The sequence below is a fragment of the Lycium ferocissimum genome, chromosome 6 (assembly GCF_029784015.1).
Source record: "Lycium ferocissimum isolate CSIRO_LF1 chromosome 6, AGI_CSIRO_Lferr_CH_V1, whole genome shotgun sequence".
Taxonomy (NCBI): domain Eukaryota; kingdom Viridiplantae; phylum Streptophyta; class Magnoliopsida; order Solanales; family Solanaceae; genus Lycium; species Lycium ferocissimum.
Window position 1 is genome coordinate 51,656,753 of NC_081347.1, and position 27,225 is coordinate 51,683,977.

Sequence of the window (27,225 nt, forward strand, 5' to 3'; positions counted from 1 at the left end):
TTTGTTAATTAGATTGAATTACATTCCATTAGACATGAAGGCCGGGTACAAATCCAATATTTCATTCGTTTTAATTTTAAGTGTTTTAATTTGACTAAGCACATAAATAAGTAATAAAGAGATGCTTTTGAATTTTGTGATTTTAAATTGAAGATGTGTAATGTACCAAAATCTATTTAATTTTAATCTTGTTATCTTAAACTTTTCATGTAAGATGTTTGAATTGAAAACTTACTAAATTAAGTAAAGGAACAATTTTAATTTCAAAAGAAAAGTAAGCCCACTTAAAGCAGGAGTAACAAAAATAATAGTCATAATTATATTTAAAATTAAGAACTTAATATTGTTGATGTAAAACAATATGACAAAGCAAAGATACGATCACATCAGACATTAAGATAATCTACTTTGTACAGGAGTATATGTTATTTTTTCATAAGTATTCGAAATCTACTTTGTATAGGAGTATATGTTATTTTTTCATAAGTATTAGAAATGGTGTAATTTAACTATAGTAAGTTACTTAATGATTAGTATTAATTTGTAAATATTAGTGTTAAGATTTAAGTATCAAGTGATCAATAATTTTATTAGTATCAAACATCTTCCCGGTTAACTTCTACCATTTTGAAGTGACTTGATCAAGATAATTTAACTAATCTCTTATCGTCCACATGTATTTAAAATGAACTTATTGTACCAATGTAAATTGGAAATAACTGAGAGTTCCTCTTTTTAAATAAAAGTAGCATAGTCATAATTTAATTAACTTTCTCTCACTTAATTAGTGTTTAGTTTTATCGTGAATTGTGGAAGTCTTAATTTGATATAAAATAAGTTATTGAGTACATGCAAATAGGGAGATACGAGTGTAGCAGGAGGAAAAAAAAAAGTACCACATCGGATAGGAACATAAATGTTCAATTTATTAAACATGAGCGACCGTGGCAGCGTCAGCCGAGCAACACAATGGGGATTTGAAGTGAAGTGTAAGGTAAAGTGGACAGTTGAATCTATTTACCTAGTCTGTAGGAGAAATAGAAAACCATCGAATATTTTCAACAATTGCAGGGGAGGGTAGCTCTACTAAAATAACAAATTTGTAAAGTGTAATCCTTGGCTTAGAAAACAACTTTTGCAGGAGATATTTCCACTTTGCACACCAAGAAGTTGGAAAGCATTTAACTGAAATTCGACATTTCAAGCAAACCTGATCCAATCGTAAATCAACTTCCTTCTTACCTTCACTCCCTACCTCAAACACCAAATAGCAAGCACAGAATACTTTATGGCTCTTCCCTCAAATAAAGAACTCTAACAAACATTCAGACGCACCATGATTAAAATAAATTGAGGTAATAATGTTAAAAGAGTACAAAACAGCACAAGCTGCAAATACGTCGTTGCATGCTCAATTTTATTGCTATATGAAATTGCAATCGTGTACAAAAAAATTCATAGGCCAAGTATCTGCAGCAAGAGACAAAAAACATGAACAAAGAACCATTTCCCACAATAAAGACAAGCCATTTCAATATTTATACGCAATCAGAAGAAACTCAAGCCTTTGTCGTCAGACATATTGCTCTCTGCAGTTATCTCTCTCTCTCTCCAGCATCCAAGCAACACAATCAAAAATTGCAACCATATGCTTTGCCTCATGGAAGTGTGGCTCTGACTTCTTTCCTATCTGCTCCAAAGACCTGAAAAGCATACCCCTATCAGTCTCTGTCCATTGAAACATTCAGAAGCTAGTGATTCACTCAAAAACAGACTTGTCCTTCAAAAAGACCATCTTTTATAGAACATTCTTTATTTCTATTACTCTGTGTAATAACAATTTCCACCTCCCTGTTACAAAGCAAATCACTTTTTTCTACTGTACTATATATGTCACTTCCCAAACCTAAGTTTCGCTCTGCTACCAATTGATATAGGCCAAATTAGAAAGCCTGACTCAAATGACTAACCGATAATAAGTAGAACAAAATATGTAAATCAATGTAGGACAAATTCTCTCTCCTTTTTTTTGTCTTTTGGTGATAAGGCAAGTTTTATGTGGGACAAGTTCTCTTTCAATTTGCTCATAACGATCTCCCTTACTTGAGGACCAATAACTGTGTTTGCCACTCCAATATACCGTACAATATTATTCTCACATGCTCTTAAATTAAATATTGAGGACCAAGCTTGAGGTTGTTGGTTGCTAAAACCTCGTTGAACAATTTCATCCATAAGAAGCTACAAACCTGGCTTCACGTCCTCCATAGTTTTTGGCAGAGTAATCACAGTTAATAACAGTAATCCATCTCTTTAACTAAATAAGCTTTGTTTAATACTAATGTAACCAGTCCCCCATCTTCTCCTAATGCTTATTCCAATCCCACATCCTATCCATGACACGAACAAGCACCAAAGAGGTTCAGTCCATAACGGGCAGAATCAAAGGGAAGAGAAAATAACAGCCTCCTAATGACTATATCACAATATGGAAATAGTGATCAAGAAATAATCAAAGCCACAAACATGCTACTATGGTTAACAAGAACCTCTACCCTTGTCATTTGATGGTCAACTAGAAGGTAAAGCCAATAGCAATGGCTGATCTACTTAGTCCATTAGGCCTACTAGTTCCCAATACAGCTTAGGAAGTAATCTCTCCCTGCTTTAGTCAGAAGGAAACTATAATATTTTATCACAAAGATCCTCGTCCATATAAAATTGCCAGATAACAGTATCAGGTCTACTCTATAACTTAAACTTTGTAGGCCACTCTTAGGAAGGAGAAGATCATGTTGCTGATGCTGTGACCAAAACCACTCTGAAATTTAATAGGTACTTCAGATAGCAAACATATACAATGCATTGGATAGTCAACCAACATACCATGTATGCATTATTTAAAGTATCACTTGTCTAACACGTGTTCTAACAAATATAAACGGCACAGATAACTATTAAGCTTCTCGAGACATCTGTATCATGAAAATTTCCAAAATCATATCCGACTTCAATACTTCTTTTTTTTTTTTTTTAAAGATGAAAGTTGCCGAGATGAGAATGTTGAGATGGATGTGTGGGCACACCAGGAGTGACAGGATTGGGAATGAGGCTATCCGGGACAAGGTGGGAGTTGCCTCGGCGGAAGACAAGATGCGGGAAGCGAGACTGAGATGGTTTGAACATATGAAGAGGAGACACAGATGCCCCAGTGCAGAGGTGTGAGAGGTTGGCCATGGATGGTTTCAGAAGAGGTAGGGGTAGGCCGAAGAAGTATTGGGGAGAGGTGATTAGACAGGACATGGCGCAGTTTCAGCTTACCGAGGACATGACCTTAGGAGAGTATGGAGGACTCATATTAGGGTAGAAGGCTAGTAGATAGTATCGTTTATCCTTTCATATTAGTAGTCGCATTATCACGATATAAGTTCTTGTGCTTTGATTTCTGCTACTATCTGTTATTTTCTGTACTTTGATTATCTTATTTTATCTGTGATAGCTATTGCCGCTTTGCAAACTGCTTCATCATGGCTTAGTCGCTTTCGTTATTTTCATTTCCATATCGCTTTAAAAATTTCTTAGCCTTATCTGACCTCTTTTTATGCTTTCTATTGAGCCGAGGGTCTTTCGGAAACAGCCGTCCTACCTTGGTAGGAATAAGGTCTGCGTACACTCTACCCTTCCCAGACCCCACGTTGTGGTATTTCACTGGGTTATTGTTGTTGTTGTTTTTTTGGGGCGGGGGGATGGGGGTGGGGTGGGGGTAGCTTTAAGCTCTCTAACTTCTTTTTTTTTTAACAAACAGGCTCTCTAGCATTCTTAAACTACTTTTATTACCATTACGACAATTAAATGGCTGTAATTAGAGTCATGGAGGTATCTTCTATTAGTATAGTATAACAGAGGGGTAAAATGCTGGATGAAAACAAGTGCGCACCGCAACTCCAAACCCTTTCACATATACATTGGTGAACAGTTCAGAAGGATCAGGCATGGGGCTCTCCTGAAAATAAATATGAGCAAATCATTAATCAGCCATTATGCTTTAAGACAATTTCTACAATTCTAGAATCATGACGAATTAGAAAAAATGGCATCATTCTTATCACCTTTGCTTTAGCAATGGCTTCATCTACCACTTTCCTCTTTTCTTTCTCGATATCCTGGACAGGAGAATAAGCAGGAAAAAGATAGTTTAGCAGCATTTTATAGGTCAATAGGTTTTCCAGGTTTCAAACTCCATTATGACATTAAAACTTACCTTCAGCTCCTTCTCAGTGGCTATATCATGGGCTAATATGAGTTTCCTAATTCTCTCAATAGGATCACGTTCCTGCAAAGTTGAAAGATAACTTTATCAAGATACTTCACGAGTCATCTGCAAGTTCAGATATGTCAGAAAGTCTAAAGAATATTATTAACCTGTCGAATGCCACTAATCTCGTCACGTGTACGGTAGGTGCTTCCAGGATCAGACATGGAGTGACCATGGTACCTGTAGGTGTCCATTTCAAGAATCTGGAAAAAATAAAAAGGGCAAACATCAAATTGCCATGATATGGAAAGAATGAAATCAATAGATTGAATAAACAAATTGAATTTGCAACAACTTCAACAAACAATGACATGAACAAAAAATGAAATAAAATTTTGGCAAAAATACATGGATAGCTCTTAATGTTACCACCAACTACCAGATAGACACCTTAACTATCCTAGTGGCACAAGTATGTCGTGACACCCGAAGAACAAATCAAAAATTTGACGTGTACCACAAGATAAAATGAATTAGCACAAAATAAAAAAACTTAAAACAAAAAAAAAAAAAAAAAAAAAAGGAGAGAGAAGGTCCAAACCCCTGGTCTTCTTCATCCTATACCATCCACAAACCAAAATAACAAATTAAACCCCATCATAGAAGCAGCAACAAAGAAGATCCAAACAGGACAAACCTGAAATCATAAAACTTTAAAAGCTCTAACAGAACCTTCCACCAAAACCTCAACCCCCCCCCCCCCCCAGGCTCTCCTGCTTTCTTCATTTCTAAATCTTAAATTCATCCCTATTCACCTTCAACAAATCCATCTTCCAGCTCTTCTATAAAATCAAACCAATACTTTTCTAAAAAATATTCCCTTTTGTAATTTTGAGTTCTCAACAAAACCCACTTAATGTTTATCTTCAAATTCCCTAAATTTCTTTCGATCGGTAAAGCCGGAATCAGACAAGAACTCACTGGAACCTTCAACCAGAAACCGATTTTCCAAACAGGGATTAATCCAACTGGAATAGGTGAAGCCTGAAACACTGTGAGAACTGAGGCATCAAAGGCCATGGATGGTCTCTTGTGAATTACGTGGAAGCTTTAATACTTCGCGTTTCTAATTCACGAAAGTACTGTTGTATAGTTGTAGATCAATTAGGCACAGGTGCAGATATTGTGAAATGTTGTATCGTCACTTTGATTTATGCGCTTTTCTTGTTAACAAGAGTTCTTATATTAACCAATCTACTCAGTGTGATGTTTGGAATTAATGCTTGAATCTAGTTTTTACTTATATGTGGTTCAGTTGTAGTGTGCACTCGCTAGCTTGTTCTTGTTGCCCTTTTTTTCTGAATTATGGGGCGCTAATAAGAATTTATTGATTCGTACTCCTGATAGTTTCACTAGTTTACATGGTGGTGAATGATGTACTGTATCTGTGGACAGGAATGTGTCCTAGAGGATATTTATTTAGCCAAGGGAGGAGGTGGGTCAGTGTTAATGGAATGGATAGATTGTGTAATTTAAGGGTAAATAAGTAAATTCCTGTATTTTTCCTGTATTTTTTAACGGTTGAGATGAGTACAACCCAGCGTGCTAAATGGAAATCGTATTTCACGTGTGTAAGGTTTGCGTACGCTCTACCCTCCCCAGACCCCACTTGTGGGATTACACTGGGTATGTTGCTGTTGTTGTTGTCGTCAGGCCAGATCAGGGTGAGCACAAGGCACACTTCGGGGTCGTTTGGTAGGAGGATAAGTTATCCCATGTAGATGGGATTGGGTGGGATTACTAATCCCACCCTTTATGTGGGATTACTAATCCCACCTTATCCCACCTTTTATCCCATCTACATGGGATTGGATTGGGATATCAAAAAGGTTATCCCACCAACCAAACATAGAATTAATTCCAATCCCATTGGATTAATAATCCAGCCCCTCCTATATCTCCTACCAAACGACCCCTTAAGCCAATAAAAAGTATCTATAGGGTTACCTTTAGGGGCCTGGGTCTTTGACCTCGGGTGTGGCACGGTTGTGTCAAGGATTTGGCATGATGACCTTGTCATTGGCCTATGTGCGGGTAAAATCAACATGTGGAACAACGGGGGTGGCATTCTTAACAACAAGTTGTATGGAAAAGTCGGGTGCGGCGGGCATACGACATGGCATGTCATTGGTGCCGAGCGGCATTGACATGGGCACTATAGCGTGTGCCGGGTTCCAAGGTCGGGCAAAGTTGTGGCAAATCAAGGCAGGTTAATGGCAAAGGCAAGGTAAAGAAAAAGTTAAGGAATGGCACGGCTAAAACAAGAGTTGGCACAAGAAGGTTGAAACTCGGTCAAAGCATGCACAAGGGACACGATACTCGCATTGGCAGTGGCCATGCGGCAAATTCATGGGCTGCAAGTGCCATGGCATATGCGGGAGGCAGTGTCAAGGCGCGAAGGCTTGGCGCCAAGCAAGCCTTGGGCGCACAGCAGGCAGTCAGGCAGCAAGCACATGCAACGCAGTTGGCGGCTTCTTTTGTTTGTAACTGCCTGTAGCCATGTGACATTATCCTTGTAGCCTTTGAATTTGAAATTTAAATGTCCTAAGCAGTTGGCGGTGTCAACTGTTCATTAGGATCAGATTTCTCCTTTTAGCTTTGGACTTGGACAGATTTTGGGTGTGGGAATTTCGTAAGAGAATTTCAGAAGGCGAACTACAAAGAAACGTGAGAGTTTCTAAAAGTGTTCCAAGTAGAAAAGGGGCTAAAGCTTAGGGAAGTCTTAGAGCAGCATTGCTTAACTTGTGATCTTGTAGAAGTGGCCTGTGGTCAAAATGTGATCATACCGAGTTTCCTTTTTGTATTGTGTGATTAATACAAAGGTTGGGAATTTTCCGCATTGTTTTTTGTTCTTTACTTTTGTTGCAAATTTGGTAGTGCGGAACTCGACTGCCGCACAGGGACAAACCTCAGGCACAAAAAATTTACCCCCGTGACAGTTGTGATAGTAAAGGTGTCCATCGGTGGAAACTTTAAGGGGCTATATATGCATTTCACCTAAATTTTTTGAAAGAACTGATGGAACTAATTTAGCATTCAACAAACAATGACATGATTCTACCATAAAACCACACTATTACCGGAAAAAGATGGATATGCATCATAATACAAACTGGTAATGGAAGGATTAGTTATCAGTAATGTCAGTTCTTTTTGTGAATCACAAAATTCAAAATTTCTCTTGAAGAAAAAAGGAGCAGAGAAAAGAAAATAATTATCTCTAACAAGGCGATGAACTTTCTTATGCTCCTAAAAACTATGAAATGCACAGCCATAAAACACGGAAAAGCACCATGTCAAAACAATAGAATGTTTTATGGAAATGAAGAAAATACAATGACTGTTAAGCACAATGACTGTTAAGCCATCTGATTTGAAAGGTCTAGCATCTCATCCGTATCTTTCCAGCCACTTTCCTCCTTTCAACATTAAAAGAAGTACTAGCATAAATATAGTGGAACACATCTTTTCAAAACTTCTCTTAAAGAAGAAAGGAGAGCAGAGAAGAAAAGAATTATCTCTGGCAAGCCGATGGACTTTTTTGTGCTCCTAAAGGGGGCCTCTATGACCATGAAACACATAGGTCAAACAAAGAATCAGAAAATACGGAATAGTATCACGTCAAGAAACTAGAATTATGTAAAAGAAGACTATATCGCGACTGTTAAGCCATGTGATTTGAAATGTCTAGCATCTCACATTCAGTTCTTCTCATGCCATGCCACTTTTCTCCATATTACTTGTCTCAACCGAGCCAATCATTTAAATTTGTGGAAATATCTATGAAGCCCCAAGAGTATCTAATATCTAGCGTTTAAAACATCTTTCGCCATACGTACACATGACCTTTTATCACAAAAGAAAGTGTGAAATGAAACTGCATATCAATCCTGGAATTTAGGCATGCTATGTTCTTACAATTGGTCCATTCTTGAGGACATGTTCCTTGCCAAATTTGCATGCTTGTTTTACAGCAAGGGCATCCATACCATCCACCTGTTTTGAAACATAAAATGAACAACATTGTTAGCATACTCTTAAATCCTTTCTGAATCTTTTTATCAATTCTCACTTAGGATGATCACATTGGGTCTTTATCTTGGCAATAGGAGAAAGTTTTTTCCTTTCTTTTTTTTTTTTTTTCCCTACTTTTTTCCTTCTATGTTGGAGATGTGGGTGGCAAAGAATACCAATGTTTATGATACAAACAAGAAACTGTGTGAGAGGTTACAAGTACCGAGTGGATTAGTTGAGGTGTAAGAAAACTGCATAATTTTTCTATGGAGTTCTAAAGCATCTTGCTGAACCAATAACCTAATAATGATGGAGTACATAAATGTCTTATGAATATATTCACAATAAAACAACTACAGGGTTAAAGAATTTCTATTCTAACGTTGACACTAATGGTAAAAAATGAGGAGAATGCTGCTACTCTTTCTATGCTATATTATCTTTAAGTTACGATAAAAAATTACAGTTGCAAAAGCAACATTTTAATTCTCATCTAACAGCATATATTCCAGGCTTCAAATTGAAGAGAAGTTGGTCATTCTAGACATCTTATGTCAAATGTTGTCTTTGGTACCTACTTAACACATAAAGTAAAAAAGGGGACATCTAAATTATGTCTACAAATCATAACAATGGATTTGCAAGATGAGACTGAGTGTCACCTTTAAACCAGGAACATAATCCCCTCTTTTGTAATAGGCTGAACTCTTTGCAGCCCTCCATTCCGCTGTCCCCATTCCATCTGCATCAACAAAAGCAATCACGCATAATACTAGGCGCTTAGCCACAATTTTTTTTGTAACAACTTATATAAGGAACCAATAAGTTTCTTCTTTTCATGAACATCAAATGCTATTGTAGTACTAAACTTGCACTACAAAATATCAACAAATCTACTACTCCACTTCATTAGAATATAAAGCACACATACATTTATACTATTCCTTGTTGTAGTATTGTTAAATCCATCGTTATGTAACGATGAAAAGCCCCATGTTGTGTAACGATGGATTTGGTGCGATCGCATTGTTATCTTTTTTGCTTCTCATTTTGTCTTTGCTTATTATTTAAAATCTTATTTTATCCTTTACCTTACCTTTTTTATAATAGCTTTACCCTGTACCCTACTTTTCTTGTAGGTTTATCCTTCAAATTGTTGATGTGTGGCATTACGTAACAATGGAAAACGATACAATCTATCCAAACGCTATATTCATCAAAACAATACATTACAACACAACGCAAAACAATACAATACATTATGAAACGATATATAACAACCATCCAAACAAATACAAAACCAGGAAAAACAGTAGTATAGTTCTTACAATGATTATTCTCGCAGACTAGAATGGCAGGCAGATCCCATAAAGCAGCCATATTCAAAGCTTCAAACAATTGTCCTTGATTAGCAGCACCATCACCATACATCGCAAAAGTAACATGCTCCTCTTTCGAATATTTCTGCGCAAATGAAAGTCCAATACCTAAAGGAACTTGAGCACCTACAATTCCATGACCTCCATAAAATCCACTCTCCTTTTTATAAAAATGCATCGAACCTCCTTTCCCTTTAGAACAACCATCTTTCCTCCCCATTAACTCCGCAAATGACTCATGTAACCCTCCACCACGTGCAAGGAATATACAATGATCTCTATAAGCCGTAATTATACAGTCCTTTTTCGTAATTGCAGCTTCCATACCTGACAAGTAGGGTGGCAAAATCAGCCCATGAAAACATGACCCGCCCAATTATTAGCTCAGCCCATAAAAAGTTGGGTTGATATGCCGCCCAAATTGACCCATGAGAAATCTTGTAAAAATTGTTTCAAAAAGACATTTTTCTTATTTAATATGTTATATATAGCCATAATAAAGAAAGAAAATAGTTTATTCGGTACTAAAAAATTATTAAAGAACAAATAAAGGAACTAAAACTTAGTAAAAATTGAGTGTTTGGGTTATGATCCGCATTTTAACCCATTTCAGCCCAAGTAACTTTTGGGCAGGTCAATAACACATTCATTTGTGAACTCAGCTCATTTTGACCCGCCCAATTTGACATCTCTAATGACAAGTGAGGGTTTTTCAATAGGTGAAGCACCTCCACGAAGTGTGGAAACGCTAGAGATCCTCCAAAATATACACCTTTTGAAAATATTTACGCCACGTAGCTCAATATACAACATTATACAATATTATACCTGGTTGGGAAAGCATTATACATAATGTATCAACCTTGTACAAAGTGTATAATAGCGTATAAAGGGTGTTTACACACAAATATGGCTAAATCGGGCGTTTATAAACAAAGTATGGGCTACGTGGCATAAATATTTTCAAAAATAGATGGGCTACGTGGCATAAATATTTTCAAAAATAGACATAGGGCGTAATTTCCCTCTATGTCTAATGGGAAAGAATATTTACACGGTTTAGCTCAGTTTTTGGTTTAACTCAGTTTTTCCTTAATTACCCGATTTAGCCCAGTTTTTCCTTAAACACCTCTTATACACTATTATACACTTTTATACAAGGTGGACACATTGTTTAACGTAAGTGTATATGTTGTATAATGTTGTAAACCGTGTATATAAGCACCAAAAAGTTGGTTATGCGAATGTAAACTGAAAATATGAATATGTAGGTGTAATATATTACTCCCTCTGTCCCAATTTATGTGGCACACTTTACTTTTTAGTCTGTCCCAAAAAGAATGTCAATTTTCTATACTTTTAGCTTTATGAGATTGATTTACAGACACACAAATATCTAAAGCTTGTTTTGGACCACAAATGTCAAAAGTCTTTTCTTTCTTTCTTAAACTCCATGCCAAGTCAAATGGTGTTACATAAATTGGGATGGACGGAGTATGTTGGGTTGTATAATATTATTTGCTGGCACCCATGCTACAAGAAGGCTAAATGATGCACTTGGTTAAAAGGTGAGTTATTTACCTAGAGGACTAGGAAACATTTCCCACCTAATGTGTTTTTTCCTTTTTTTAGCGGTGCACCCATTTGTTTTGTATGTTGATATTTTGTTGTCTTATCTTCTCTTGCATTTCTGCATTGAGTCTATTGGAAACAGCCTCTCTAGCCCCCATGATGGTAGAAATAAGGTCTGCGTACATCCTACCCTCCCCAGACTCCACTTGTGGGATCACACTAGGTATGTTGTTGTTGTTGCCTCTGGGCGTAAATATTTTCAAAAATAGACAGCAAAATTTTCACTTAAAAAAAGGGTTGCATACCTATAGCAACGGCTTCTTGTCCATCGTAAAGGTGGCAGAAACCACGGATGAGTTTGGCTTTGTAAAGCGAATCTGCTGCTATTTCCATACGCCGCATTAACGCCATGTCGTTGAAGAATTTCATGAGTTCCTTAGGGTTTGTTTCGACGGCGCGTGAAGGAGGATCGATTTTGTGTGGGGTGAATGGGAGGCTTGTTTCTATGGTTATGGTTGCCGTGGAGGACGAGGAGAGGTGGCGCGTGGCGGCGGTTAAAGGTTTTAGGAGGTGATTAATCGCCGTTCGATTTGTGGATAAAGCCATCTTGATCGTTCAATTGAGACACTCTGATTTTGTAGTTGAAGAGGCAATGGAGAGGGAAACGGAAAATGTAGTAAAGTGGAGAATCTCACACCGGCCTACTGAACCGGGAAAGAATTCTACTTTTTCCTTTACCAACTTGTTTTTTCATTTCCATCAATTAATTAAATTAGTTATCCATAATAACAGCATAAAACATTAAACAAATCCGATAAAAGACAATTGCATTGACATTATTATTAAGCAGTGTGCGTTTTACATATGTCTCGACGGGGCGTAAGCCTCGAGCTACGGGGCGTAAGCCCATGGGTATTTAATTTTGGAAAAATGTACGTGGCATAATTAATACTAGTACATATTTATGTTTAATAGCTATAATTTAGATAAATTACATCCTATATCTAAGAGTAATATGTTAAATACAATTAATAGCTACATATATATATTTAAAGTAGAATACCTTATTATTATTATTTATAAAAAAAAATTGACTGCTTCTGCTCTCAGCCAGACTGCCGCCTTAGCTCCGGCCACCCTCCTCTCTCTCTATCGTCTACTTTCTCTCTCTAACGTTTGGTGTCTCTATGAGAAGTTTTAGGATCTCCTGACGATTGAAATATTCTTTCGATCATGCCAACAAATTTTTAAGTAGAACAGTTTGTTGTATTACTTTTCTGAAGCAGCATCCACCGTGATTGGCGGACGGAGTCGGATTCAGTGGTGGTAGTCGGGGTCGGATCTGGCAGTTGGCGGGGATTCAGTGGAAGCAGTTGGCGAACGATGATTTTCGGCCAGATCTGCCGAAAACAATGGAGGAGTCGGGCAGATCTGAGTCACCGCCGTCTCTCTAATCTCTGGCGACAAAAAAATACACTGTATTTTTCAGATCTGACCGGAAAATACAATACAAAGGTATTTTATTTCTTTTTGTATTCAGCATTTGAGTGTATTTGAATGAGATCTTTTTGTATACAAACGAATACAGTGAATTTGAAGTGTATTTTATTTCTTATATCTCAAATTCGAGTATATTTTATTTCTTTTTGGGGTGTCTTTTGTTTCCTGTATTCAGTATTTGAGTGTATTCGTTAATTTTTAGTGCAAAATTCGGTGTTTGAGAGTGTATTTTGAAGGATTTTTTTTTGTATAAATCCGATTTAAATATAATAAAGTGAATACAATGTAAAAGTAGCTATAAATGAATACAGTTGAGTTGAATACATTTGACTTGAAATACAACTTACTTGAATACATCTGACTTGAATACGACTAAATCTGACTCAACCGAATTTTGAATACAATCTACTGTAACGCGTGAATACAATCTACTGTAGCTATGAAATGTAATTAGCTAAAATGTAACTATGCCTAAAAAAAAAAACCCTAAAAATGTAGTCATTTATGTAAGTTGCCCTTTAATTTTTAATATTTTATAAATTAATAAAATAAACATATAAGTAAAGAATACATTAAAATTGTAAAAAAAAAAAAAATGTATATATGTATTATTAACATGCTAACATCTGCACGAATCATTAAAAAAAAAAATCATGAAAAAGTGAATGACGTAAAGATGCATTACACTAATAACATGACTATGATGAAATATAATTAGAGTTGTAAAAAATGATAATCTATCCTAATAATTCAAAGATAAAAATGACAATAATATAAAGTTATTGTTTTAAAACGTAAAACTAGATAACAAATTAATACACATTATAATACAATAGCCAGAATAGAGTCTTCAAAACATTATCTAAAGTAGAGCGATACCAAAAGAAATTCTAAAATGAAAACTATTTTGAAAAAAATAAATTGAAAAATGCTATAAAAAATTTGAAGAAAATGCAAGCATGGAAGCATAGTAAGAATTAGAGGACAAAACTCTTTGCTTTGTAATTTGCACTTTGCATATAAAGGTCTAACGTGTACCTGTTACTCCGCAAACAACAAAGAAACGATTATGAAATTAGGATAAACAATTAGATTTTTTTTTACTTTTTGAGATTTTTAGTTTTAGAATTTACTATGAGTTAACTTTTGGATATTTGACTTGGATATTTGACTTTTTTTTAAAAAGATTTATTAAGCAATTTTGGCTCAAATTTGAAAAAGTTCTCGGGGCTTACGCCCCAAATGAACGCCCAGACTGTTGGGGCTTACGCCTAGGCAAATGCTTGCAAGGTTGGGGCGTACACCCAGCACGTACTCCTCGGGGCATTTTTGGTATGCCTCGCCCCAAAAACGCCTTTTAAAACACAGCTATTAAGTTGTCCAAAAATGATTTTGAGGATTTCCATTTTTTTTTAACTCAAATGGTCCCTTAAGTTAAAGGATATGTATGTTCTAGTCCTTATTGTGAAAACTAGACATATTTGGTTCAATTGACAGAACGTCCAAACTGATCATAAAAAGGAAACTACTTATAACAATAACGCCTTCTTCTTTTTTTCCCACCCGGTGTCCGCTACTTACATTGGAGCCCGTCTAAATACGAATTCGAGCCGCGTAGGGCTTATTGGGGAAATTACTCCCTACCAAGGATTTATTCATATCCAGGGCTCGAACCCGAGAACTTGATTAAGAGCGGAGCAGCCTCATCCACTGCACTACCTCCTTGAGTGGTTATAGCAATAATGTCACTGGTCTAATAACAATCCCAGATATTTTCCCGATTTTGTTTTTCCTCTAATTTCAACACTAGTCACACAAAAACAAAAATGTCCAGATAAGAGAATCATTGTGAAATTAGAAAAAAGGATCCGTTAATAATGAAAAAAGTAGGCGAAATACATAAGTAGCCTCTTATACTTATTTTATATTTGCATTTGACAATTGAATCAAGACTGGTATTTATTAAACACTTCTACTAGTCAAAATTGGTTTATTCTCGTGGAATGCTATAAACGTTTGCCCTGGTCCTGGAGTGCCTCTTGTGGAGCAGCTCCATCGTGCGAGAATTTGGACTGATAGTCCATATTCTTTAACAAAGTGGTGCACTTATAGTCCAAGCCTAAAGTTCGTAAGATTTTTAGCAGAAAAAAACCCCTCGATCACATGAATTTTCTTTCCCTCCAAACATAATGCAACAAAAACAATATCCCTCAAAGTTCATCCTCTTGTATTGCAGCTTATTAAATCATGATAAGGACAAGGAAACTTAACATCACAAATTAAACCTTGAGCAATAACAAAAGAAAGTCGTACAGAACTTTAAGTTAATAGGTTTGAAAATCTACCGATACAAGAAAAATCATAGATGCGAGCTTCCTTCATTAATGCATCTGTTGTATGTCTCAACTTTCATCGGGGCTTGGACGTAAGATCGTGAAGATCATTCTCCAAATCTATTATTTATGTGACGTTCTCCTTTTCATCTCTTTTTTTTTTTATTGCCAGCTTGTGAGAAGAAAAAGGGAAAGAGGAGAGGATTGTACAAGTGAAAAGACCACTGTCACTTTTACGAAACATAATGTACTTGTATTCTTTTGTGAGCAGTTGACATTTTATAAGAATACTTCATTAAGCGTAAAACTAGAAATATGAAATTAAAGAGTTGTCATGAATAGCGAAAATGTCAATCTTTTTTAAACAATTTTTTTAAAACATGACATGACATAAAATAAAAGGGAAGATTCTTTTTCTTCATTCTAATTGGGAGTCGAAGGGACGTTGGAGACGGAGCTAGCAAAAAGATTTTTATGGAGTAATTTCACTAGAGAAAAGAAAAAGTGCTTACTGCCAAGGTATGTGCCTCTTGCTACCAATAGTTCATGTATATGGGACACGGGATCTTAGTTGACATTTGCTTGAATAGATCCCCACACACACAAAAAACAAAAAAAAAAAGAAGTTTGCATAACTTTTTCATTGAGTTTTTTCAAACTATTTTTATTTGGGTTGTTTTACCAAGAAAAACTTTTCTTTTTAAGATTTCTAAACTCACACATAAACCAAAATTTTGAACTCCGTGAAATACTCCCATATAAGATGGAATGGGAGGAGTACATTGTTTTTTTTTTAAAAAAAAAAAAAACCCTCCAAAAATTGAAAATAATTTTCTTTCAAAGATATAGTGGTTGTTGTAAAACAAAAGTGAGTTTTGAAAGTGGAGTCTCTCCGTATGATAACAACAACAGTGTATGGTTAGTACCAAAATAATGATCCTAACTCTATCAGAGTGCGGCGAATGCCTATGATACAATAGGGCAAAAAGTATTGAGGTTATTAATAACAAAGAACGAACTACTAAGAAAGCTGATATAAATTAGGATGAGTCATCTTCAGTTAATTTAGGCTTTAAGTTTGTATATTTTATCATTTAGTTAGGATTGATCACGACATTTATCTGCTCCGATTTTCTAGGAGTTACGTTAGCACAATCTATCTTTTTTGCTTTGTATATAAACCCCAATGGAGACTCATTAATACACACACAATTTCATTCTACTTCTCTACAATTATATAGTATCAGAGCCAAAATACTTTAACGAGTATGCCGTCCAAGATCCAATTTTTTTTCTCCGCACAAGTGACCCCTTCCACACCCATTGTTAATGCTGACGCAACCCCTGCCTCAAACACTTAATTCAATTCAACCCATCATCATAGCTTCCCATTAAACTATCTGGCAGCCACAATTTCACCATCGGGAAGGCCCAGATTGCCACCTGTTTCATGGCCATGACCTCTATGGTCATCTTGACAGCACTAATTTGTATCACTCCTCACTGAGGCTGAGTATCGAGCGTTTGCTTCTTCCTTGTCTGAGACAAACTGGATCACCCACTTGCTCAAGGATCTTCATGTGCCGCTCTCTACTGCTCCTATAATACTTTTTGACAACCTTGGGGTCACATACATTGTTGAAAACCCGATACATCATGCGAAAATGAAGCAACTTGAGGTTGATCTTCACTTTGTTCGCAACCAAGTCCGCAATGTCCTAGTTCGAGTATCACACGTTCACTTCCCTGATCAAATTGCAGATCCGCTCACCATGCGGATGCTTCCCAAGTTAGGTGTTATCTCTTTACACCTAACTTGAGGGGGCGTAACATAGCACGTACAACTCAGAAAGCAGCTGAAAATTAGGATGAGTCATCTTCAGTTAATTTACGCTTTAAGTCTGTATATTTATCATTCAGTTTGGATAGGTCATGTACGTTTATCTGCCCAGGTTAGCACAACCTGTTTTGTTTGCTTTGTATATAAACTCCATTGGAGGCTCATTAATACACACACAATTTCGTTCTACTTCTCTCCAATTGTAATTAAATCATTTAGTTGAACTGTAAACAACACATCAGGCAAGCATACTTCTGTTAAGTGGGGCAGGGCGGGCGGGTTAAAACTTGTGCGGATGAAGGATTCACCCCCTCCATCGCGTCGCCTTGGTCATCTTCATCATCATATAAAGAGATGACATCTTTTCATTAGAACGCTTAATTTGATTCGGCATAGCAGAAGTTTGAGCTTCAAAACTGTAGACTCTTAGTGTTAGTTGCTGCTTTTGCTAGACAGCCCAAAAGAAGGGGGGAAAAAAGAAAAGAGAAGGAAGCTTTGTTGCCTCTTGGATAACTATTACAAACTATGCCTTAGGAGATGGGAGGTCCAGGAAGGAAATCTCAGTTATAGCTTTCTCTGTATTATAATCTTCCTCATTTTCTCACAAGAAATATGAAAAAGTTACCTCCTTGGTATCTCATCCTATCACCAATCAACATGAAAGCGGAGCTTAAACTCGCAGGGAAAATCATTTCAAAGCAAACAATCATGGAAAGAATATTACCACTCTTTGTTCCTGCAAATGATGAAATGAACCAATAAATGATAAGTATAGCTATATTCTAGAATCAATGGGCCACCTGTGTAACATAAACTAAACAAAGGAAAATCACCTTGAATGAAGACATGATGATTATAGGCAAATGCTTGAACTTAAGATACTGCAGTTTAAATGTCTTGAAACATCAATCTCGCACTGCCACTAGGAATGTCAAATAACTTTTGTCAGTGTAGCATCTAACTTCTCTCCAATCAATGTGATCCATGCCTGTCAAATAAAGGAGAAAAACACAAGGCTAAGATGTGTTTGAAAGATGGAAAACAGGAATACCAATATAAAGGGTGAACTTCAGAGATATTTGAACAAGTAGTTAGATAACAAATAGAGCTCATACACGGTATAAAGACAACCACAGTAAATAGAGTTCATACACGCTATAACTACAATCATCCTAAGTAATGCACCTAGGGTGTGTTTGGTATGACGAAAAATGTTTTTCACCAAAATATTTCTTGGAAAGTAAGTGATTTTCCTACTCATTTTCTTGTGTTTGGTACGCAAGTTGGAATATGTCATTTTAAGAGCATTTGCATATATTCAAAGCAAAACACCATAAGGTTTTTGAATTCGGAGTGCAACTTTTGGTGTGTGTGTGGGTGGGGGGATTAGAAGGAGTGGAGGTAGGTGGGGGGAGGGGGTAGGGGGTAGGCAGGGGTGGGTGGATAGGGCAGGAGTGCGTTGGAGATGAGTCGGTGTGGTTTTATTGATCCGGAAAATGTTTTACCTCAAATCTTTAAGGAACACATTTTCCAAGATATTTAAAACAACCAAACAAGGGAAAATAGGAAAATATTTTCTGTCATACCAAACTCCCCCTTAAGGTTACCCAAAAGTTATTTTAGATAGTATGAATGATATAGGCCTCAAGGAAAAACATCTTTCATCAACCACTTTCCAAAATCAAAGGTAGGGAAATATCCCTAACTATATAAGGCATTATAAGCACAACATGAATGGTGATCCATACCTGGTCAGAAGATGTGAATCCTCTGATCATATCACCACCAATTATGGCAATTCCTTTGTCTCCTAGAGGTTGCAAGATTACTGCCTAGTAAAGTATTATGGTTATTAATAACCTTTTCCTGAAGTTTGAACCTCTAACAAAACATAATAATAACAACTGATAGTGGACTTGGGTGAAGCAAGGCAAAGTGTCGAACCACAGAGGAAAAGTGGGGTGGTGGGGAGAAAAAATAAAAGTGCAGGAATTAGTACGACCTGTGTATTTGAAGGAAGAAATGGTAGCTCGGACTTCCCAGGATAAAGAGATAAGTTGGCCAAGTAGCTCTCTGAAAATACCGACAATCAAGGTCATGTAATTTAAACTTCTGGTCTAATGATAAATTTAAACGACATCTTCATCTTTCAAAACCTGCTCTCAGGCTTGTAGTTTCTTTTGCCCACTTGCTTAAAGGAATAAGAAGATAACTATATCTTAAAAGCTAGAATGAAAGAAAAGTAAGTGATATCACTTACGTGATGCAGATTTTAAAACTCCTTGGTAAAGTGATCCTTCTATCAATTTATTAGTGTCCACAACTACTGCATCACTTCCATTAAAGAAAGCAAACCCAATTTGAAGTATAAATTTTCCATCATAAACAATGACCAGAGACCTGCAGCATGTGACATCTGATAGAGAATTCCATGCCCTGAGGATAGACAAAAAAGCAAGAGTAACATATTAAATCATCAAGAAGTCACACTTTCATGATGACCAAAGTTTTCTCGTCTAAAAACGTCAGGAAATGTGTATAACAGTGCTTTCTTGGTTACATATCATTTGCATACTGGAAGAGCATGTTTAAGGATTTATTAATGCATTCTCTTGCAGGACGAGTTGTCTATTACTCCATCAGTCCCAATTTGTGTGAAGGTGTTGGACTGGGCACGAAGTTTAAGAATGAAAGAAGACTTTTAAAACTTGTGGTCCAAAACAAGTCCTAGATTGTGCGGCTATAAAAAAATCTCACTAAGGGTAAAATGGAAAGTTTAAAGTCAAATTATTACTTAACTTAGAAAGGTGCCGTTCTTTCTGGGAATGACTAAAAAGGAAAGAATGTCACCATAACTTGGGAGGGAGGGAGAATATCAGTGCTGTAAAGCTCACAGCTGCAACCGCATTGGTGAACGGAAAATTCACTCGCTATTGACTATTTAGAAATGATGCCGTCTTTTCATTTATAAAACCAACTATATTTCAAAGCATCAAAGATGCTCTTTCCCACTAGCATTACACGAAAACAGAAAAACAGCATATTTAAATGGGAAATCCACCCCCTACAAACCCCTTTCCTCAGAGGCCAAAAGTAGCTTTTCCCACTTTCTCACCCCTTGGTGACTCAAATCCCCAGATTCATGGTTAGGTGGAGGGTCCCACTAAATTAACGTAAGCCTCTCTTGTCGACAAGAAACAACTTCTCTAAATACTCAAAAGACGTAAGCACAGAATACTTATAAGTTCAACGACTAATTGATAAAGTATTTTCAGTTTATATCAACAAATATTTGACTGTAGAACCTAGCTCTCTTCCCTATGACTTGACGAGGAGTATCATGGAACTTTCAAATATAGGTGACGTTCAATCTGAATTTTCTTCGCTAAGAAAAAAAATGACCAGCTTCATATTTTCAAGTACAATGTACATTCATAACATAAATTATGTAATATGTATATATATGAACAAGCAGACAAAATTAATATTATACGAGATATCCAAGTATGAATATGAGCAAGTTATAAGGACCACTTTCATAATAAGTTCCAACTCTTAGATACAATACCATAGCAGCTCAGAAATAACAAAATTTGGTAGGTGAGAAGCTATTCTTTGGCACTCCACGCCGTTAGGATTTACCTGAGAACAAAAAACTTAAATAGTTCAGTTACTATAATGGTGTAAGAAATGAGCTGAGGAGAGACAGTGGGATACAAAGAAAGCATGTATGTGTGCGTGAGTGTGTGCATACAGCCCTCACCACAGATATGGATTTTGGTCGAATGGAAAGCCAAACAAGACCATTCAAGATGTTCGTCACTGCCAAGCCAAGTGTTAGTAAATCTGCTCTGGATTGAGAACTGCATAAGTTGAAAGCAAATAGTTAAAATAGTGGTCCAAGAACATGCAAAAAATTAAACTAAATGAGAGATAAAAGGAAAGTGCTGCTCCTAAAAGAAACATACTTGTTTCAGTTACATATGAATATGATTGTGAATAAACTTAGCCACTTAGGTATTCAACTCAAAATCTATGGGTAATAGGTGGAGTAATTTAAGAACATTATAAACTAATTTGGAAAAACTTGTTTAACCAACATGGGACTTTTTTTTAAACTATATTTTTAACACCATCCCTCGTGTTTAACTCATTTGATCTCAAGATAACACAAACGAGCTTACTGAAGTTGGGCTATGATACCATGTAAAAGAACCAAAACATCTAGTTTAAAACCTAAGGCGAACAGCCAAGATCTTTACAAACTAATCAGGAAACCTATATTTAACAAATGTGAGACTTTGTTCAGACTATGTCTTTAATAATGACAAAGAAAATTACTGAAAAAGCTTTGAGATGGCTTAACATTTGAGGACACATTCTCAGCATAATATCATAGGTTTTACTGGTAATTGGAGTGATTAGGGGAGTTCAGCATTTTCTTCCAATTATCAGCAACTATACACACACACACACTCTGTCCCAAAAAGAGTGCCTCTTCTATATTTAGTAAGTTGACAATTCAAACATCCTACATGGCGAATTTAAAACCACAAGATTCGATGATATTTTAGTGCTTTAAGCACATCTTTAATTTATAGGACCACGAGATTCAAAAGTCTCATTTTATTCCTTAAATTTTGTGCCCAGTCAAACTAAGACACTTATATTGGGACGGAGGGAGTATATGTTTTTTTTTTTTTTTTTTTTTTAATAATTATTATCAGCAACTATATACCCCTATGGGATGGTCAATACCAAAAAACATCTACTACAATCGGACCCAACTTTTATAACAATATATTGTTATAAATGACATAATTTTTTGGAGCCGATTTTTCATGGCCTTTTATATGAAATGTTTTCTATAACATTTCACTATAACAGCCAAAAAAAGTATCATAACAGACAATGCCGTTATAGATAGGTTTGACTGTATAATCATTTCAAGATGTAAAGATGGGGCAATTAAGAAACATTACTAACTATTTTCAAAAGGAAAAGACCTCAGCTTTCTTTGTTTCTAAAATGAAAAGAAGGCATTCCTGTTAAAAGATGTCTCTCTATTCTATTCGTCCAAAATCTCATTTTGTTAGAGGATTCATTAAATAGGTATAAACTTATAAGGCAAAACTTGCATCAAGTCATCTACATTATGTCAGATACAAATCTTATTTCATACTTTAGTAACACTCTTCGTTTCCTCTTAATATGACTTGCAAGTATATAGATCAGGAGGAGTGTGTCTCTGTGTTTTTCTCTTCTTCATTCCCTTTTAAACCAAACTTTAGCTAAAACACTTTGTAGACATCAAAATTTTACTGGATTTGAAGTAGGACTCTACAAGATGAGTTTAATCCATCTTCAAACTCTAAACTCGGTTAGGGTTTCTTGGAGGCTACTCTACCATAAATCCTAAATCATGCCTATAAAAGGGGGACACACTTTCCTTTGAAAGGCATCTCAGATATCCCATAAACTCATGAGTATTCAAAAAGAGGTCAATATGTGGTCGGATATTTCTTGACAACCAAATACTTCAAAAAAATTCACACATATTCAAATCCAAATCATCCTACATTCGAGAAATACTCTACTATCGGCCCTCGAATTACAGAGTATATTTAGGAGAGAAGAATTAAGGGAATATACAGATTTGTACTCACAATCTTGATAAATGAAATCACTCTTTTTATTTATTTTGTGATTGCAGTTTATTTTCCGTATTTGAGATTTTTTATTTATTTTTTGATTGAGAAAATTTGTTACAAACACACTTATGATAACAGATACTTCGAAATTCTACCAGAATACTTACCTTCTTCTTAAATTACTAATTACCTATAGTGGGTTTTTGTAAGTAGCCTTATAGTGCGAGCATATAAAAATTAAACTCTTCATATTACCAGCATTCTCGAATTACTTGAAAAAAAATTGGTCTACTCATTGTTTGACACCAATTTCAGCCCCAAATTCTGTCTCGTTAAAATTTTACAGCCATTTGTATCAAGCTTCTAAGAGTAACAACTTCGTGTTGAATCAAATTAAAACACATAAAATGAAACGGATGATATATAAATATATACCCCCTGTTTGGATGGTGGTTTTCCGTGGTTCATTAATGTATGGTTTTCTATGAAACCATGTTTGTTTCCATTATTCTTAAAATTATGTGGTATGGTATTGTAAACCCGTGGTTCATTCCATGGTTATATAACCATGAAAATTCCTAATTTTTTAAACCACCGATTTGGTGGTTTTTCCGTGGTTATGTATTTTATTTCTCCATTATACCCCACCCTCCACCATCCTCCCCACCCCACCCCCACCATACCACTCACCCCCACCCCATCCCTGCCCCACCCTACCACTCACCCTCACCCCCACCCCACCCCACCACTCACCCCCGCCCGACCACCCACCCTTACCCCAACTACCCCACTCTTCTGCCACCCACCCCCACCACCCCAACCACCAACCACTACCCCTCACCACCGCCCAACCCCACCCCACAACAACTCACCCCCACATTACACCACCCACCCCTCCACTAACCCTCACCACCACCCAACCCCACTCCCACAGCCACTCACCCCCACCCTACCACCAACTACCCCCACTCTCAACCCACAACCACCCACATCACACGATCCACCCCTCCACCACCCCCACCCACTACCTAATTATTTTTTAAAGTTCCTATTTTATTTTTTACCTGAGTTTTATTAATAGATATAAATTAATTTCTAATTAAGAGTTAAGGGTATTTTAGTAAACTTACAAATTATTATACAGTCAAACCACACAATACAAATGTTATTAAACCACAACAAACGATACAGTCTATCCAAACATTGTATTCATTAATACAGTACAACACAATACAACACCATACTGTACCATACCATACCATACTGTACATTAATAAACCATGGGAAACAACCATCCAAACAGAGGGTAAGGCTTGTATTGAAGTGTAGTTTTAGGCCACTAATTTTATTGAGCCGCCCTTGATAACAACCAACACATTGATTTGATAAGCGGCGTAGCTATGAAAAGGAAGAAAAATAATGTAGTTAACCTGCTAGCATCAGCGACGGGAGCAATACCAGAGACGGTGCGATTGAAGAGAACAGCCAATAAAGACAATCCACCAACGTATATTGGCATACTGCGAACCAAATCATCATTATTGGATACCCAATCAGCTATCCATTCCCTCCTTGGCTTCGGCCCTCTATACCCACTTTCTCCCTTCAAATGACAACACAAAGGCATTTATAGAAGCAGAATTTTGCCAGTTCTGTTCAATTATTCGTGATGTGGAATATAATAGAGAGTACAGTACCTGGGAACTTAGAGAAGCCTTAGCGGTAACAGTAAGAGTGCGAGGGAAAGAAGAGAGACGAGGAGGAGAATGGACAAGTCGTTTTTGTAGCTGTTGCTTTAACGGAATGTAACCAACAACATTTCCCGCTTCCATTTTCTCTCTGATTCTGATGTTCCTTAAACGGATAATAGCAGCTTACTTCCAGTCACAAATAAACGAAAAAAATAAATAAAACGTTGTTAGACTAATGGGCTGGACTAGGATTTTGGGCATAACGAAGGAAATTAAAACCCAATACTTTTGCAATTTTTTGCGCGGAGTAACCCTTCTTTTGGGCTGGTCTTTATATTTTGCCCATCATTTATGCCTTCTTTAATTTTTGCCTCTGCCGCTTGTTTAATGAAAGTATTTTGACGAAATTACTCTTAGCCCATTAAAAACCTTTCTATTTCATTATTTTCCCCCTTTTTTTTTTTGCTTCTTCGTTCCTCCTCTGTTTGTGTCTCTCTTATCTATTCAAAATTTTAGGTACGAATTTGGATCTTTTGCTCGTTTCAACATTTGTTTTTATGTTAAATTGTTGTTTGTTGAATTGATATCTTCGTCTTCGTCATTTTTTATATTTAATTGATCCTTTTTTATTTAAAACTATTTTTTAACGTGTTTTGTTAAAGTTTTTGTATGATTTTTGAATGTTAGTTTCGTTTCCCATGTTATATCTTGGTTTTTTGAATGTCGTATTATGTTGTTGCTATGTTTTTATTGATTTTGATATGCGTGCTGATTTTCTTTGTGTTGAATCTTTGAAGTTTTGCCTGTAAACAGCTGTTTTAGGTTATTGGTGTTGTTATTGTTTAATAATCTGGTTTTTATGAAGAATGTGTTTGTGTGAGGCAACATATGCCTGTTCCGGCAGAATTTTTGTTTTTTAAAGCTGAAGTTATGCCTATTCCAAAGATAATTTCATGACTTAAGTTAGTTTGTCTGTGTTTTGGTTTTTTGGTATTTTTTTTGTTAATAATGTTGGTTTTTATGAAAGTTTATATGTTTTCCTGATTATAGGTTTTTGTGTGTTGTACATGTTAGGCTAATTTCATGAATGAAGTTATTTTGTATGTTTTTTGGTTTTCAATGTGTTGAATCTGTTTATTTTTGCCTGTGAACACTAGTTTAAGATTTTTGGTGTTGTTTTTGTTTAGTAATCTGATTTTCATGAAGACTATGTTTGTTTGAGGCAACATATGCCTGGTTCAGCAGAGTTCTTATTTTTTGAAACTGAAGTTATACCTGTTCCCGCATAACTTCATGAATTAAGTTAATTTGTGTGTGTCTTGGTTTTTTGGTGTTGTTTTGTTAATAATGTTGGTTTCTTATGCAATCTTATGTGGCTTTGGTGTTGTTTTGTTAATAATGTTGGCTTTTTATGCAATCTTATGTGTTTTGGTTCTTTCTTCTATGATGCAGGTATTTGTGCACTAGTCTAGGAACTGATTTTGTATTATGGTATATGTTAAGTATTTTCATCCTCATTTTTGGTTTATTCTTATGTAAATTCTTGGTTTCTGTTGACATTAATTTTTCTTTTATAGGAAGAACATCCCTTGGTTAAGTTTGAACACTGGGTTGAAGGATGTGGTATGTGGAGTGGTGATTTTCATTTTCAGGGTTTGATTATGTCCTTTTTGAGTGCCTCTCAATTGGACTTGTTGAAAAAGAGTGTTTTTGGACAGTTTATGGATTTGGGTGATGTCTACCTGAGTGATAGTATTTTTCATTGCTTGATCTTATCCCAACTTTCATTTAGTACTGATAGTGCGTTAAAGTTTAAGATATTTGATCGCGTGTGTGTATTTGATTCCGAGTCTTTTCGTCTTATTACTGGTTTGGATTCTTGTGTTGGCGATTTTAATGTTGTGTCTAGCAGGCCAAATAGATTGTTGAGACTTTATTTTCCAAATCAGGATAGAATAAGATTGTGTGATCTCAAGAGTTTCTTACAGATTAAGTCAAGTAATTGTACTGGTGGTTTTTGGGAAAGATCTAGTGATCCGGTTAGACTTGCTGAGGTCTATATAATGGAGAGGGTTTTGTTGGGCCGTAACAAGAAATATGTTGTTAAAGGTCATCTAATGAAGATAATTGATGATGACAGTCTTCGAGTGTCTTATCCTTGGGGTTCTCTTAGTTTTAATTGGTTGGTACGATACGGTCGATTCGTGGTTGTGTGAAGACTTTCAAGACCACGCCATCTATATGTTATATGATTAGTGGTTTCGCTTACGCTTTAAATGTGTGGCTGTTGGAGGTTTTCCCTATCTTTCGAGGGTTTTCAAGTTTTCATGGTTCGAAGTTTCCTCGTATGTTGTCTTGGGGGTCCTTTAAAGCAAGTTGATTATAAAGTTATTACTGAGAATTTCTTCGATGCTGAAAAAGTATGTGTTTCCTTTTTGTTGGTGCTTCATTTTCTTGGGTTTTTTTTCCTTGTTGTTATTTTTTGTGTTTTTGTATATTTCATGTGTTTATATTGTGTTATAGAGATTCAAGAAATTTATTGTCCATGCTGTTGTTGTTGGTACAGAACAAGAGATGCTGGATTATCCAGTTGCACTTAAATTTCCTGATGATTCAGGCTCTTGTTCTTGCAGTGTGGTTTTGCCATCTCAACTTAGTTATCAAATAGTTGATGTAAGTGGTACTTTCCCATTTGTGTTTTTGGTTGTTTAACTGAATACTGAGTTAGAGCCCTTCCGGTAGACTATTTTAGTAGTTAACACATTTTGCAGTCTTTTCTGTTTCGGTTATGGAAATGAAAGTTTATGCCCCTTGAGGCATATTTTTTGGTTTTGCAAACTTAAAATCTGCCCCATCCGGCATACATTTCTCCTTTCATATTTCAATTCTGCCCCTTCTAGCATACTGTTCTCATTTTCAGACTTCAGTTT

At 36.1% G+C, this 27,225-nt stretch overlaps 2 protein-coding genes across 5 annotated transcripts; both read right to left on the bottom strand.

The window, feature by feature from the left end:
• Positions 1–1,402: 1,402 nt before the first annotated feature.
• LOC132059781 (pyruvate dehydrogenase E1 component subunit alpha, mitochondrial-like) lies at positions 1,403–12,033 on the bottom strand. The gene is made up of 9 exons (XM_059452562.1): positions 11,586–12,033; positions 9,658–10,035; positions 8,992–9,071; positions 8,234–8,311; positions 4,423–4,518; positions 4,262–4,333; positions 4,110–4,163; positions 3,938–4,003; positions 1,403–1,703 (listed from the first exon to the last, which is right to left on the bottom strand). Exons 1-9 carry the CDS (start codon positions 11,884–11,886, stop codon positions 1,659–1,661), a joined length of 1,170 nt encoding a protein of 389 aa, XP_059308545.1. The 5' UTR covers positions 11,887–12,033; the 3' UTR covers positions 1,403–1,658.
• Positions 12,034–16,731: 4,698 nt separating this feature from the next.
• On the bottom strand, positions 16,732–24,497 carry LOC132059782 (protein COFACTOR ASSEMBLY OF COMPLEX C SUBUNIT B CCB4, chloroplastic). 4 transcript variants are annotated; one of them, XR_009415734.1, is made up of 10 exons: positions 24,302–24,496; positions 24,035–24,207; positions 20,717–20,816; positions 20,522–20,595; positions 19,214–19,389; positions 18,956–19,026; positions 18,702–18,785; positions 17,787–17,941; positions 17,678–17,689; positions 16,732–17,595 (listed from the first exon to the last, which is right to left on the bottom strand). XR_009415734.1 is itself a non-coding variant. In XM_059452563.1 (8 exons), the coding sequence occupies exons 1-8, from the start codon at positions 24,434–24,436 to the stop codon at positions 17,885–17,887; spliced, it is 870 nt and encodes a 289-aa protein (XP_059308546.1). In that variant the 5' UTR covers positions 24,437–24,496; the 3' UTR covers positions 17,786–17,884. The 4 variants fall into 4 exon arrangements, 2 of the variants coding, with proteins under 2 accessions (XP_059308546.1, XP_059308547.1); XR_009415733.1 differs by having other exon boundaries at positions 16,732–17,689; XM_059452563.1 differs by lacking the exons at positions 16,732–17,595; positions 17,678–17,689 and having other exon boundaries at positions 17,786–17,941.
• Positions 24,498–27,225: the final 2,728 nt, after the last annotated feature.